The sequence below is a fragment of the Salmo salar genome, chromosome ssa14 (genome assembly GCF_905237065.1).
Source record: "Salmo salar chromosome ssa14, Ssal_v3.1, whole genome shotgun sequence".
Classification (NCBI taxonomy): Eukaryota; Metazoa; Chordata; class Actinopteri; order Salmoniformes; family Salmonidae; genus Salmo; species Salmo salar.
In genome coordinates this window covers 57,135,754-57,152,751 of record NC_059455.1, presented here as the reverse complement: position 1 = coordinate 57,152,751, position 16,998 = coordinate 57,135,754, and the positions used below count along the sequence as shown (strand labels likewise).

Genomic DNA, 16,998 nt, shown 5'->3' with positions numbered 1-16,998 from the left:
CAATGAGGGGAGAACGGCCTTGGTCAGGGATGTGACCAAGAACCCGAAGGTCACTCTGAAAGCGCTCCACAGTTCCTCTATGGAGATGGGAGAACCTTCCAGAAAGATAACCATCTCTGTAGCACTTCACCAATCAGGCCTTTACGGTAGTGGCCAGACGGAAGCCACTCCTCAGTAAAAGGCACATGGCAGCCCTCTTGGAGTTTGCCTAAGGACTGACCATGAGAAACAAGATTCTCTGGTCTGATGAAACCAAGATTGAACCCTTTGGCCTGAATGCCAAGCGTCATATCTGGAGGAAACCTGGCACCGTCCCTTTGGTGAAGCATGATGGTGGCAGCATCATGCTGTGGGTATGTTTTACAGCTGCAGGGACTGGGAGACTAGTCAGGATCGAGGGAAAGATGAACAGAGCAAAGTACAGAGAGATCATTGATGAAAACCTGCTCCAGAGCGTTCAGGACCTCAGACTGGGGTGAAGGTTCACTTTCCAACAGGACAACGACCCTAACCACACAGCCAAGACAATGCAGGAGTGGCTTTGGGAGAAGTCTGAATGTCCTTGAGTGGCTCAGCCAGAGCCCGGACTTGAACCTGATTGAACATCTCTGGAGAGACCTGAAAATAGCTGTGCAGCGATGCTCCCCATCCAACCTGACAGAGCTTGAGAGGATCTGCAGAGAAGAATGGGAGACACTCCCCAAATACAGGTGTGCCAAGCTTGTAGCGTCATACAGTCGTGGCCAAAAGTTTTGAGAATGACACAAATATTAATTTCCAATAAGTTTGCTGCGTCAGTGTCTTTAGATATTTTTGTCAGATGTTACTATGTAATACTGAAGTATAATTACAAGCATTTCATAAGGGTCAAAGGCTTTTATTGACAATTAACATGAAGTTGATGCAAAGAGTCAATATTTGCAGTGTTGACCCTTCTTTTTAAAGATCTCTGCAATCCGCCCTGGCATGCTATCAATTAACTTCTGGGCCACATCCTGACTGATGGCAGCCCATTCTTGCATAATCAATGCTTGAAGCTTGTCAGAATTTGTGGGTTTTTGTTTGTCCACCCGCCTCTTGAGGATTGACCACAAGTTCTCAATGGGATTAAGGTCTGGGGAGTTTCCTGGCCATGGGCCCAAAATATCGATGTTTTGTTCCCCGAGCCACTTGGTTATCACTTTTGCCTTATGGCAAGGTGCTCCATCATGCTGGAAAAGGCATTGTTCGTCACCAAACTGTACCTGGATGGTTGGGAGAAGTTGCTCTCGGAGGATGTGTTGGTACCATTCTTTATTCATGGCTGTGTTCTTCGACAAAATTGTGAGTGAGCCCACTCCCTTGGCTGAGAAGTAACCCCACACATGAATGGTCTCAGGAGGCTTTACTGTTGGCATGACACAGGACTGATGGTAGCGCTAACCTTGTCTTCTCAGGACAAGCTTTTTTTCCGGATGCCCCAAACAATTGGAAAGGGGATTCATCAGAGAAAATGACTTTACCCCAGTCCTCAGCAGTCCAATCCCTGTACCTTTTGCAGAATATCAGTCTGTCCCTGGTGTTTTTCCTGGAGAAAAGTGGCTTTTTTGCTGCACTTCTTGACACCAGGCCATCCTCCAAAAGTCTTCGCCTCACTGTGCGTGCAGATGCACTCACACCTGCCTGCTGCCATTCCTGAGCAAGCTCTGTACTGGTGGTGCCCTGATCCCGCAGCTGAATCAACTTTAGGAGACGATCCTGGCGCTTGCTGGACTTTCTTGGGCTCCCTGAAGCCTTCTTCACAACAATTGAACCGCTCTCCTTGAAGTTCTTGATGATCTGATAAATGGTTGATTTAGGTGCAATCTTACTGGTAGCAATATCCTTGCCTGGTAAGCCCTTTTTGTGCAAAGCAATGATGACGGCACGTGTTTCCTTGCAGGTAACCATGGTTGACAGAGGAAGAACAATGATTCCATCCACATGATGTCAGCTGGTCCTTTTGTGGCAGGGCTGAAATGCAGTGGAAATGTTTTTGGGGATTCAGTTCATTTGCATGGCAAAGAGGGACTTTGCAATTCATCTGATCACTCTTCATAACATTCTGGAGTATATGGAAATTGCCGTCATACAAACTGAGGCAGCAGACTTTGTGAAAATGAATATTTGTGTCATTCTCTAAACTTTTGGCCAAGACTGTACACAATAAGACTCGAGGCTGTAATCACTGCCAACGGTGTGATAAACAAAGTACTGAGTAAAGGGTCTGAATAGTTATATAAATGTAATTTAATTGAAATAAAATTGTTTTTATAAATTTGTCCCAAGAAATTACACCTGTTTTTGCTTTTGTCATTATGGGGTATTGTGTGTAGATTGAGTGAGAAAAAAAACGATTGAATCCATTTTAGAGTAAGACTGTTACGTAACAAAATGTGGGAAAGTCAAGGGGTCTGACTACTTTCCTAATGCACTGTAATGCCTAAAGTCTACAGCCCCCTTGGATTTCTTCACATTTCGTGTTACTAAGTTGAATACATTTTTTTGTCAATGATCTACACAAAATACTCTGTTAAAGTGTATACATGAAATAAACCTAATATAAATCAAATTGTATTGGTCACATACACATATTTAGCAGATGTTATTGTGGGTGTAGCGAAATGCTTGTATTCCTAGTTCCAACAGTGCAGTAGTAACTAACAGTTCACAACAATACACACAGTAAAATAATGGAATTAAGAAATATATAAATATTAGGATGAGCAATGTTGGAGTGGCATTGACCAAAATTCAGTATATACATATGAAATGAGTAAAACCGTATGTAAACATTATTAAAGTGACTAGTGATTCCATATCTATGTACATAGGGCAGCAGTCTCTAAGGAGCAGGGTTGAGTAACCGGTGGTAGCCAGCTAGTGATGGCCTTGAGATAGAAGCTTTGTCTCAGTCTCTCGGTTCCAGCTTTGAACAATGATGGGCAAAAAGGAACAATGATGGGCATTTTGAAGCGTGTGGGGAGGGCGGACTGGGATAGCGAGAGATTGAATGTCCGTAAACCCAGGTGGTCTTCAAAGTAACCACCCTTTGCCTTGATGATAGCTTTGCACACTCTTGGCTTTCTCTCAACCAGCTTCACCTGGAATGCTTTTCCAACAGTCTTGGAGGAGTTAGCACATAGTCTGAAATTTTGGCTGCTTTTTCCACTCTGCGGTCCAACTCATCCCAAACCATCTCAATTGGATTGAGGTTGGGTGATTGTGGAGGCCAGGTCATCTGATGCAGCAGTCCATCACTCTCCTTCTTGGTCAAATAGCCCGTAAACAGCCTGGAGGTGTGTTGGGACAAATGATAGTCCCACTAAGCGCAAACCAGATGGGAAGGCTTATCACTGCAAAATTCTGTGGTAGCCATGCTGGTTAAGTGTGCCTTGAATTCTAAATAAATCACTGACAGTGTCAGTGATGTTGATGTCTGTTGCTTGAACTCTGTGAAGCATTTATTTGAGCTGCAATTTTTGAGGCTGGTAATTCTAATGAACTTATCCTCTGCTGCAGAGGATAACTCAAGGTCTTCCTTTCCTGTGGCGGTCCTCGTGAGAGCCAGTTTCATCATAGCACTTGATGGTTTTTGCAACTGCACTTGAAGAATCTTCCAAAGTTCTTGACATTTTCCAGATTGACTGACCTTCATGTCTTAAAGTAATGATGGACTGTTTCTCTTTGCTTATTTGAGCTGTTTTTGTCATAATCTGGACTTAGACCTATTGGTCACATGCGTTGAATACAACAGATGTGGACTTTACAGTGAAATGCTTACTCATGAGCCCATTCCCAAAAGTGCAGAGCTAAAAAGTATTTGCTAAATAAAAAAGGAAGTACTAACAAAATAAAAACAATAACGAGGCTATATACGAGGAGTACGAGTACCGAGTCAATGTAATTTCCTCACCATCTTAAATAAGCATGCCCCTTTCAAAAAATGTAGATCTAAGAACAGATATAGCCCTTGGTTCACTCCAGACCTGACTGCCTTCGACCAGCACAAAAACATCCTGTGGCGGACTGCACTAGCATCGAATAGTCCCCGCAATATGCAACTTTTCAAGGAAGTCGGGAACCAATACACGCAGTCAGTCAGGAAAGTAAAGGCTAGCTTTTTCAAACAGAAATTTGCATCCTGTAGCTCTAACTCCAAAAACTTTTGGGACACTGTAAAGTCCATGGAGAATAAGAGCACCTCCTCCCAGCGGCCCACTGCACTGAGGCTAGGTAACACTGTCACCACCGATAAATCCACAATAATCGAGAATTTCAATATGCATTTCTTTACGGCTGGCCATGCTTTCCTCCTGGCTACCCCAACCCCGGCCAACAGCTCCGCACCCCCCGCAGCTACTTGCCCAAGCCTCCCCAGCTTCTCCTTCACCCAAATCCAGATAGCAGATGTTCTGAAAGAGCTGCAAAACCTGGGCCTGTACAAATCAGCTGGGCTAGACAATCTGGACCCTCTCTTTCTAAAATTATCCGCTGCCATTGTTGCAACCCCTATTATCAGTCTGTTCAACCTCTCTTTCGTGTCGTCCGAGATCCCTAAAGATTGGAAAGCTGCCGCGGTCATCCCCTTCTTCAAAGAGGGTGACACTAGACCCAAACTGTTACAGACCTATATCCACCCTGTCCTGCCTAGTCTTTGGAAGCCAAGTTAATAAACAGATCACTGACCATTTCGAATCCCACCGTACCTTCTCCGCTGTGTAATCCAGTTTTCGAGCTGGTCACGGGTTTGAGCTTGGAAGCGCATTGTTTAAAGAAACAATGTTTAGACTCGAACTGCATACACGTCTAACTATTGGACCCAATGACTTTATCTGTGATGGCAAATGTATCATATAATGCTGTTAACCACTCTGGTATCATTGGGACGCTAGCGTCCCACCTCGACAACAGCCAGTGAAATTGCAGGGCGCCAAATTCAAAACAACAGAAATCTCATAATTAAAATTCCTCAAACATTCAAGTATTATCCACCATTTTAAAGATAAACTTCTTGTTAATCCAGCCACAGTGTCTGATTTCAAAAAGGCTTTACGGCAAAAGCATACCATACGATTATGTTAGGTCAGCGCCTAGTCACAAAAAAACATACAGCCATTTTCCAGCCAAAGAGAGGAGTCACAAAAGCAGAAATAGAGATAAAATTAATCACTAACCTTTGATGATCTTCATCAGATGGCACTCATAGGACTTCATGTTACACAATACATGTATGTTTTGTTCGATAAAGTTCATATTTATCTCCAAAAATCTCAGTTTACATTGGCGCGTTATGTTCAGTAATGTTTTGCCTACAAAACATCCGGTGATTTTGCAGAGAGCCACATCAATTTACAGAAATACTCATCATAAACTTTGATGAAAGATACAAGTGTTATGCATAGGATTATAGATAAACTTCTCCTTAATGCAACTGCTGTGTCAGATGTCAAAAACGCTTTACGGTGAAAGCACACCATGTGATAATCTGAGTACAGCGCTCAGCCACCAAAACAAGCCATACAGATACCCACCATGTTGTGGAGTCAACAAAAGTCAGAAATAGTGTTATAAATATTCACTTACCTTTGATCTTCATCAGAATGCACTCCCAGGATTCCCAGTTCCACAATGAATGTTTGTTTTGTTCGATAAAGTTAATCTTTATGTCCAGATACCTCCTTTTTGTTTGCGCATTTAGTTCACTATTCCAAATGCACAAGGCGCGGGCACTAAGTCCAGACGAAAAGTAAAAAAAGTTCCATTACAGTTTGTAGAAACATGTCAAACGATGTATAGAATCAATCTTTAGGATGTTTTTATCATAAATCTTCAATAATATTCCAACCGGACAATTCCTTTGTCTTTAGAAATGAAAGGGAACGGAGCTCGTGACTAAACTAAAGGCTTTCACCTAGCCATCTGCTTAGAGTGCTCTTATTCGCTCCCCTTTCACAATAGAAGCCTGAAACAACTTCTAAAAACTGTTGACATCTAGTGGAACCCTTAGGAAGTGCAATCTGACCACATTTACACTGTATATTGGCTAGGCAATCACTTGAAAAACTACAAACCTCAGATTTCCCACTTCCTGGTTGGCTTTTTCATTGTCATTTTTCTCAGGTTTTCGCCTGCCATATGAGTTCTGTTATACTCACAGACATCATTCAAACAGTTTTAGAAACTTCAGAGTGTTTTCTATCCAAATCTCCTAATAATATGCATATCTTAGCCTCTGTGCCTGAGTAGCAGGCAGTTTACTCTGTGCACGCTTTTTATCCGAATGTGAAAAAACTGCCCTCCAGCCCAAAGAGGTTAAACGCTAGTAAAACCAAATGCATGCTTTTCAACCGTTCGCTGCCCACACCCGCCCACCCGACTAGCATCACTACTCTGGACGGTTCTGACTTAGGTATTTGTAGTTGACCACATATTCTAGGTGTCTGGCTAGACTGTAAACTCTCCTTCCAGACTCATTTTGAACATCTCTTATCCAAAATTAAATGTAAAATCGTCTTCCTATTTCGCAACAAAGCCTCCTTCACTCACACTGCCAAACATACCCTCTTAAAATGAACTATCCTACCGATCCTCGACTTCGGCGATGTCATTTACAAAATAGCCTCCACCACTCTGTAAACTGTATGCAGTCTATCATAGTGCCATCTGTTTTGTCACTAAAGCCCCATATACCACCCACCACTGCGACCTGTATGCTCTCGTCGGCTGACCCTCGCTACATATTCGTCGCCAGACCCACTGGCTCCAGGTCATCTATAAGTCTTTGATAGGTAAAGCTACGCCTTATCTCAGCTCACTGGTCACCATAGCAACACCCACCCGTAGCACGTGCTCCAGCAGGTATATCTCACTGGTCATCCCCAAAGCCAACACCTGCTTTGGCCACCATTCCTTCCAGTTCTCTGCTGCCAATGACTAGAACGAATTGCAAAAATCGCTGAAGTTGGAGACTTATATCTCCCTCACTAACTTTAAGCATTAGCTATCTGAGCATCTTATCGATCGCTGCAGCTGTACACAGCCCATCTGTACACAGCCCATCTGTAAATAGCCCATCCAACTATCTACCTCATCCCCATATTGTTTTTATTTACTTTTTTGCTCTTTTGCACACCAGTATTTCTACTTGCACTTCATCAGCAGCACATCTATCACTCCAGTGTTTAATTGCTAAATTGTAATTACTTTTCCACTCCGGCCTATTTATTGCCTTACCTCCCTAATCTTACCTCATTTGCACACACTGCATATAGACTTTTCTATTGTGTTATTGACTATATGTTTGTTTATTCCATGTATAACTCTGTGTTGTTGTTTTGTGTCACACTGCTTTGCTTTATCTTGGCCAGGTCGCAGTTGTAAATGAGAACTTGTTCTCAACTAGCCTACCTGGTTAAATAAATAAATAAAAAAAATATATATATATTGCCTCGTTATTTTGTTCTTTTTTTACTTTATTTAATACATATTTTCTAAACTGCATTGTTGGTTAAGGGCTTGTAAGTAAGCATTTCACATTAAGGTCTACACCTGTTTCATTCGGTGCATGTGACAAATAACATTTGATTTGATTTTTTGGTCAGGCATGCAAATGGTCAGAGATTGTGCCAATGACCAAATAACTTCCCAACAATGTTATGCTCTGGTAGAGTAGTTAAAAATGGGCTTTGCCTTTTGGATGATCAAATATATGCAGGTGTGTTGATATACGTGACATAAGTTTGGAAAATGTGGTTTGATGTATTTTCTTTTTTGACAGATGACTCGGATGAGCTGAGTGGGAAAGAACAAAACCAGGTCTGTTGCTCTATCCTACCTTCTCGGTCATCGTCACTTTCAACAATGTTGTATTGGGATGGAAGTTAAAGGAACTGGACAAACTTAGAGATAAGAATGTGTAATCGAATGATATAAAAGGGGCATGCCCCGGGATGCTGCCTAGAAGGTTTTGCGGGTACTATTTAATGAAGCTGCCAGTTGAGGACTTGTGAGGCGTCTGTTTCTCAAACCAGACACTCGAATGTACTTGTCTTCTTGCTCAGTTGTGCCCCGGGACCTCCCACTCTTTCTATCCTGGTTAGAGACAGTGCGCTGTTCTGTGAAGGGAGTAGTTCACAGCGTTGTATGAGATCTTCAGTTTCTTGGCAATTTCTCGCATGGAGTAACCTTCATTTCTCAGAACAAGAATAGACTGATGAGTTTCAGAAGAAAGTACTTTGTTTCTGGCCATTTTGAGCCTGTAATCGAACCCACAAATGCTGATGCTCCAGATACTCAACTAGCCTAAAGAAGGCCAGTTTTATTGCTTCTTTAATTAGAACAACAGTTTTCAGCTGTGCTAACATAATTGCAAAAGGGTTTTCTAATGATCAATTAGCCTTTTTCAAATTATTAACTTGCAACATGCCACTGGAACACAGGAGTGACGGTTGCTGATAACGGGCCGCTGTACGCCTATGTAGATATTCCATTTAAAATCAGCCGTTTCCAACTACAATAGTCATTTACAACATTAACAATGTCTACACTGTATTTCTGATCAATTTGTTATTTTAATGGACAGAGAATTATCTTTTCATTTCAAAACAAGGACATTTGTAAGTGACCCTAAACTTTTGAACGGTAGTGTATATAATGCTGTGTTGATTTTCTGTGATTTGTATTCTGCTGGACAGGACTGGCTAAACGATCCTCAGGAGATGAAGGAGCTTTTGGATAAACTGGCACAAGAAAATCTGCAAATCTCCCAGTTAGAAACACAGCTCCAGGTCAGCGCATGAACCATATAATTATTTCGGAATGGCTGTGGATCTGACTTTTTCAGGATCTCCAGTCCGCTGGACTAGAAGATCCAGAGCTTCCGACGCTTCTGCGCATATGTGGATCACGTTCTGCGCATGTGTATATTCTCTACTTGACGGGCAGAGAACAGGCTACTCAGGCGAATGGTGCTTGTTTAAATAAAGTTGGATCAAAGCTGAATCAATGTCTGCAAGATCACATAATGATGACAGTATTCCACATAACAGAATAAATCATTACTATTATATTTGGTTCTGTTTTGTAGAATACTGTGATCTTGCAGACATTGATTCAGTATTTAACATGCACCATTCACCTAAGCAGCCTGTTCTCTGCGCGTAGAGAATATACACATGCACAAAACATGACCCACACATCAAATCTTATTGGTCATACACATGGTTAGCAGATGTTAATGCAAATGTAGCGAAATGCTTGTCATGCGCAGAAGCTTAGGGAAGCTCCGGATCTTTGGACTAAAAGATCCTACCTTACTAAGAATAAAGCAACGTTTTCCCCTCTCTGTTACAGGCCCATAAAGAGGAACTTGACAAATTACAATTCAATCTATTTCAATCCCACTTTGTAATGCAACATTTTTCAAAAGTATAGGCTCTGTATCTAGTAATCATCTGCAGACGTCATTGCAACAGGGAGTTCTGTTTCGTCCTGCAGCGCAGAGGACCTGAGGTGTAACATAACTGTAAATGTGTTAATGATTTGAAAACTGAGATGAGACCAGTTGAGAGCTGACAAATGACCATTCAAGATCATGAATGCAATACAGATTGCAATGCCTTCAGTCTTTTTATATTGGGAATCAACTCTTTAGTCAAGTGCCTTGGGCACCTGTAGGACCTATACAAAGACTTTGAGGCTCTATGACTAAGATGTGCTGTACCAACAGGTTGTTTCCCTGATCTGGATGACTAGGTTAGTAGAAAAATAAGAAATGGCAGTGTTAGCTTTTATGATTGCTAATTCTCACTCGCCAAAGGGCAAATCCTGTCTCACCCTTGAATACTGTGACCATTATGTGATCTTGCAGACATTGATTCAGTTTTGATCTAACTTTATGAAATGAGCACCATTCGCCTCAGCCTGTTCTCTGCGCATAAAGTAGAGAATATACACATGCGCCGGAGCTTCGTAAAGCTCAGGATCTTTGGACTAAAACATCCTGAAAAAGTCTGATCCACAGCCAAATGATTTAACATTTAAATCTTTTTAGAATCTTTATTATTATGTCCTACCTTCCTAGAAATAAAGCAACATTTTCCCCTGTCTGTTACAGGCCCATAAAGAGGAACTTGACTCCGTCCTAAATGCTGGATCCGCAAAGGGTAATGTAAACGGAAAAGGAGATCTGGAGCAAGAAAATAATATGAAAGAAGAGCTGTCATCCCTGCCTGGCCTGAAGGAGGAGCTGGAAACGCTGAGGGCTAGAGTGACCGAACTGTCCCAAATCACAGAAGGTACAGTATTTTCATTTCACTGTGAACACATTATTATTCATTAGTCTTTCTTCCATTGATAATATCCATAATTTGTTTGATAATCTATAAATATGTCAGTATTTTGGTTCATTCGAATAAGGCAGTTCGTTCAGGAAGTTAACTGACATTCCAATGACTTCTAAATAAACTGAAAACTAGAAGCAATTTATTTCAAAAGATGTAGAAATGTTTTATTGAAATCAATTCCTAAATTGACTGCCTTCAATTTGAATTTACCCCAACCCTGATCAAAGTGGTATGGTTCAGTGGAGGTTTAATTACTGTTGTGAATCTCTTCTTTAACATGCATGTAACATAATTCTCTGGTATGGTAGCTGAATGCTCTAACGGTAACTAATGCACTTTTGTACATTGCACTGTTCTGTACATTTGACCTTTTATTTATTTTAGCACCCCAAAAACGTAATACTTCCAGGTCAACTGTAAAGCACAATTTATCCCCTTTCCGGGTGGGGAAGCGAAAGCTACTGCGTCATAGTGAAAGGGGGGGATATGTCGTGTGCGGAACCGGCTTTTTTCACAAGATTTGTCCAACTTATCACCTCTAAAATGTAAATAAAACACAATATAAAGAGTTTATATAATGTCTCATTACATACCTATTTCAAGGTTTGTGTCATTTGAATAGGGTTTTTAGGGCGGCGCTAAATTTATCCTCACAATTAAACTGTGTGTCATGGTTTTTGAGTCATTATGGTTCGCAGTGTTTACACGAAAAATTTACAATTTATTGAATTAACTATTGATGAATTCACGAGTAATTAACTTTACTCTCACCATTGATCATTTCTTGTTTTTAATCTGCGAGAAAAGCACTACACCTGGTGGAGAGAGGCTGTATGACACAGATTGAGTTGCATTATGCTGCTGTACGTTACGTCGTGACACGTCACACTTTAACATACAGCATCAGAGGGGTCCGTTTTTTTTCAACTTTTCGCCAATAGTATTGGTCCATTACTATGTCAATCAATGCTGAATCCAAACTTAGTTCACACCCCGGATTTTGATGCCAACATTCGCTACAGTCCCATTAGTTTTCATTGCAGCCTCGTTTGATTGCCGCGATTGCCCACATATGTACGGAACGGAGTTAGCTACCGGTAACTCACTGATTTTTGTTCTGATATGTCTACCTCAGCCAACAAGGAAACACCCCCACCTCCCTCAAGCCCAACTCCACCCCCTACTGGCCAACCTGGGATTAGCAACCAGAGTAGCACCACAGCAGGGCCCGAAAGGAGGAGGGATCCGAGAGAGGGGGCCAGGGTGAAGGAAGAGCTTCAGAGGCAGAAGGTGCTTTTGGAGGAAAGCAGGAAGAGACTGGAGGGGATGAAGAAGGATGGTGGGTATAAGAAGGATGGTGGGTACCAGAAGACGGTGAGGGAGAGCCTGGCTGAGATCCAGAAGAGGCTCAGTGAGCAGGTGGAGAAGATGGGGAACAGGATTGAGGGCAAGAAGAAGCCAAGGGAGAGCGGGAACAAGAGGGACGGGAAGAAAGCCAAGGACAACAGCAAGGACCACTGGAAAAAGGAGAAGAAGGAGTGGAAGGGAGAGAAAGACTGGAAACACTCCAAAGACAACAAAGACAAGAATGAGGGCGGATGGAAAGAGAAAGACAAGAGGAAGGACAGGGACTGGAAGGCAAACAAACAAAACTCTCATAAAGAGGCCTGGAGGAAATCCCAGGATGAGTGGGAGAGAAAGAAGAATGAGCGCAGATTGGACAGGGATAAAAGAAAGCAGGAGAGGCCCTGGCAGTCCAGGAAAGACTACAAGAAAGAGTCCAGTCATCACCATCAACAAGACTCCAACCATCAGCAGCAACATCACCACCACCACCAGACCCACCAGTATGACCACACCAGCTTCTGGAAGCACCAGGAGGAGAAACTTGGACGCAACGTTCGCCCCCTGGCGGGCTGTAGCGGTGTTGAGGACTGCGCTAGCCAGGAAGGGCTCTTTCCTGTGGAACTGTCTGAATTCGAGGAGTTGTTAGATGGCTACCTGAGCAAGCTGGAGAGGGCTACGCCGGACAGCAAAGCCGAGATTCAGAAGTTGGTCGGCATGTTTTTTCAAGACGGTGTGTTTGTCCATGACAAAGTTCTCTTCAGTGACTTCGCTGAAGATGTGGCGGACATTTTAGAGGACATGGCAGACATTTTGGAGGTTGATGGGCAGGATGATGAAGCCCTGGAGGAGGCGATGGAGGAGTTTGAGCGAGAAGCTTTGTGGAAGTTTGCAGCCACTGCATAGATAGAAATAAACCAGACAAATGGAACACCAAGATACAGCAATGGTATTACATGGTGGTTAACAGTAGGTGTTGTTGCCTTTGAAGGGCTTCCTGCATGAGAAGGAGTGATCTTGCATCTTATAAACATGTCCCTAGCTCTGCATCTAATTAGCTGAAGTCATTCTTGTCTGTTGGGAATCCATTGTTGCCTACCTATGTCATGTCTTCAATGTCAAGTCCTACTTATTGACAGTTGTGTGGAGTTGATTTACCTATAGTATTTGGCACTTATAAAATGTAATGTCACAATTCAACATCAAAACATGATCAGATACACAGCAATGTGAACTCTTTGCTCCCACAACTGATTCCTGATAAGTCTCTTCTCCGTTGTTATGGTTAGGATCAGATCTAGTTGAACCGGTTCTGTATCAGCTCTGTTAGCTTCTGTTGTATCAGCTCTGCAAACATACAGTGCTGTGTAGGCGCTTGGCCCTTAGTGCTTGGTTTCATTTCACTAATGGTCTTACCCTTTTGAGTATAACTGTCGGTGAAAGCAGAACATGCTGGAACAATTTCAAGTTTTAATGTCACATGCACAAGTACAGTGAAATTCCTTTCTTGCAAACTCAATACCCCACAATGCAATAATCAATAACAATGTATTACTAGAAAAACACAATAATAGGAAATATGAAGTACACAATTAAGTAAGCATACTATATACAGGAAATATTTTAACGTTAGATCCAATACCATATTATACATGTGCAGGGATACTGGAGGGATGGAGGTAGACATGTATAGTGGTATGGGGACTAGACATCAGGATATAAGAAACAGATTAGCAGCAGTGGGTGTGTAGAGTCAGTAGAAATGTATGTGTGAGTGAGCAAATTATGGAGTGAGTGTTTGTGTGTGTAGGGCCCTGTGAATGTGCATAGAGACAGTGCAAATATTGAAATAAAAGGTCAATATAGATACAAGGTAAACTCAGATAGTCCGTGTTGCAATTTATCAGTCGTATTGCTTGGGGATAGAAGCTGTTCAATGAGCCTGCTGATGTCAGACTTAATGCACCGGTACTATTTATCAGTCGTATTGCTTGGGGATAGAAGCTGTTCAATGAGTCTGCTGATGTCAGACTTAATGCACCGGTACTATCTGAACAGACAGGACGGCGGCCCAGCGCTACTGCCTCAGTCTTTTTGACACAAGCAGTAGTTCTTACTTCTTATTCACGCTGAGACCATGATTGTGCTGTCCTAATGTAGCAGGAATCGGTTCTAATATATTTCAGTGTACTATGTTGTGCTGAGTTAGCCATAGACTTATACAGTAGATGGAGTGCAAAACCGTATTGGCAGTTTGACAGATCTGAACTATTGTTTTTGACACGTTTTGATAATTTGGATTTTCAATGTGCTCAGTTGCATTTTCCTTTTGAAAGTTATTTTGGTTAGTGTGATTTAACCTGGAAAATACCCAATAACACGATTGTTGGATGTGTCTATATAAGAAAGGTTTAACTGGTGTTTTATCAAGCAATGCCATTTGCATAGAGTTTATGCCAGATTTGAAAGTCACACTAAGTACAAGGTTAGGATATTAGTACATATTAAAAGTCATGGTTGGTACTTTACAAGATAGTTGAATCTGTACACATTTCAGGATGACCGTTTCCCATGTTTTTATGTTTATCTGTTGTCACAATCACTATCAATTACGTTAGGTGTGAAGTGTTTTGTTATCCTGATATTTAATTCAGGTTATTCATAGCTTATTTGTGTGTTTTAAAGAATCATAAGACTAGTCCCTAATTTTGCTTGTCCTGGCCTCAACACATTTATGGTTTTAACTTAAAACTAACTCTAGCTGTTCAAATGTCATGTGTCTGTCCCAGACAGTATATATTGTGAAAGAAATTGCTTGAAAGTCTCTAACATTTTATTTAGTGAAGATTTTGTTTCTGCCAGCAATGTGCCTTTTATAAATCCATTTTCACACTTGGTTTCAGTGTTTGACAGGCAATTAAATTGGTTTGATTATGTAAGCTTAAGAATTCATGCTATTTGTAAACTTGATTGGCTATGGTCCAGTTATTTTATGGTATTTTATGAAGAGAGAAAATGTAGGTTACTCCATTTGGGAATTGAATTAAATATAGTAAGTCATCTTTGTTTTTGGTTGAATTTAAAACCTGCAAATGTAAATTAATTGTTAATGCTTTTTGACCAAAGAAGTCTAGCTGATGTGGATAAAGACTTAAAAAAGCAACTTGAGAGATTATAAACAAACTGCATAAGCTGAGGAAATTAAGTTTAACTCCCAAATGCACACAATAAAATGTTCAGAGTATATTAAAAAAAAACTATTTTCTTTGTTGGTATTCATTCAAGTGGAAGATGTAAAATAACATTTTGATAAAACAATATATAATGGCCATATAATTTAGGAGTCAGGACATATCCCAGTTTAGCATTTAATTGATACATGTAAAGAAAGTCCTGAATCCTGTGACTTGTACAATTTTGAGTTAAGCTGAATGAGTAGTCTCCGCAGCCATTTCTCCTTTATAGTGGGTTTGTGTTGGACTTTCAATAAAAAAAATCAGAATCTTGAATGATAATATATGTTGTCATTTTTGTACGAATTATATATTTTCCTCTGTCTAAAGCCTTGTTCACACTGGTTGTTTGAAGTGACTCAAATTAATTTGGGGGGAATATTAAAATCTGTTCATTTTCTTGCAGTCTGAACAGCCAAAAAGCACATGGAATCTGATATTTCAAGCCACATTTCAAAACCACCTTTGTAGGTGATTTGAATTCAGAAATAAATCTCATTCCTGGCCAAGCGACTTGTCTGAACGGCCAAATCTGATTTATTTGCCGTCAAGTGGTTTTTGGACTCATTTGGCATTTTTTGTTGCTTGCTAGCTACTCTGTTGAGTTTGACAAGAACATGTAGGTTGTAGCTAACTAGCTTGTTAATTGTTTATAAACAAAATGAGTGAATGTGCTAGAAAGCTAAACAGCTACCTAGCTATAGCTGACTGCTGTGACTAGCCAAAAATGACTCCTTTTGAAAGTTAGTGTTCTTACACTATGATTTTGAAAATTCAAAGCAACTGGGAAACGTATAAGGCAGGCACCTTAGCTTGCTACATAACTTCTGAGGAATAGGAAGCACGAGCACCACCAATCAACCTGCACCACTACACATACACCTGTCGTTATGGCTACGCTATGACAACAGGCGTAGCCATGTCAGCAAATGACTGCTGTCTGAACCCATCTGATTTGGTCACTTGTAACTTGCTGTTTGGACAATCAGCATTAAGGCCTGTAGTGTGAACAAGTGTGTGTCACTTAGGCTACTGGCAGAGGGAGAAGTGCAGAAATGTGGGGAATTAATATTTTGTTGCGTCCATATTACTAGACAAAAGTATTTATGACACAGACTAATTCCTTGTAAGTAATAATTAAACCTTGTAAGCACCTCTAAGAAGCATGCACACAAAGACATGTCCACACGCAGCACACACCATTAGCACTGTGACTGCCTCTGAAATGGCACCCTACAATTTATTTTATAGTCCACTACTGTTGACCAGGGCCATATGGGTAGTCAGCTGTGTAAAGCACTTATGTAAAAATATTTTGAAGGACTACTTAAGTAGGTTTTTTTGGGGGGGGTGTGGTTTTTTACTATTTTATATTTTTGATAACTTTTACTTCGCTACATTCATTTTCTCTTACCCAAAAGTACTCATTACATTTTGAATTCTTAGCCGGTCAGGAATACATCCCTGGTCATGCCTCTGATCTGGGGATTCACTAAACACACATGCTTAGTTTGTAAATTAAAGCTGTGCGTTGGCTTGACATCTGGTTTGCTTAATATAAGGAATCTTAAATTATTTATACTTTTGATACTTATGTATATTTTAGTAATTACATTTACTTTTGATGTATAAGTATATTTAAAACAAAATACGTCAGGTAGTATTTTACTGGGTGACTTTTACTTGAGTCATTTTCTAGTAAGGTATCTTTTTACTTTTACTCAAGTATGACAATTGGGTCCTTTTTCCACCATTGTGGGTAGTAGTGGCCTATACAGGGAATAGGGTGTCGTTGGGGAGGTAACCCTATACGTGACTGAAGCAGTGAGTCTGTACCAGTCCTGATTAGATGTACTGTCAGTCTGTACCAGTCCTGATTAGATGAACTGTCAGTAATGTTGGATGGTTCCTGTCCAACACTTTGAAGCTGTCATACCTAACGTTCTACATCTCCCAAACACCTGGTCAAGCAGAAGCTTTACTATTGGGCCTCCCCACTCGGCCTAGATACATAGTGAACAGGACTCCCATTTTAAAACCTGAGGAAACACCACCAC

General features: G+C 41.0%; 1 protein-coding gene across 3 annotated transcripts in view; it reads left to right on the top strand.

The window, feature by feature from the left end:
• LOC106570109 (pre-B-cell leukemia transcription factor-interacting protein 1) overlaps positions 1–15,217 on the top strand; it is a 37,529-nt gene extending 22,312 nt beyond the window's left edge. For all 3 annotated transcript variants that reach the window (XM_014142121.2, XM_014142119.2, XM_014142120.2), the window contains exons 7-10: positions 7,799–7,836; positions 8,715–8,807; positions 10,136–10,316; positions 11,500–15,217. In XM_014142121.2, coding sequence (XP_013997596.2) covers positions 7,799–7,836; positions 8,715–8,807; positions 10,136–10,316; positions 11,500–12,614 — 1,427 coding nt within the window. In that variant the 3' untranslated portion in view covers positions 12,615–15,217. The remainder of the gene's footprint in view (positions 1–7,798; positions 7,837–8,714; positions 8,808–10,135; positions 10,317–11,499) is intronic.
• Positions 15,218–16,998: the final 1,781 nt, after the last annotated feature.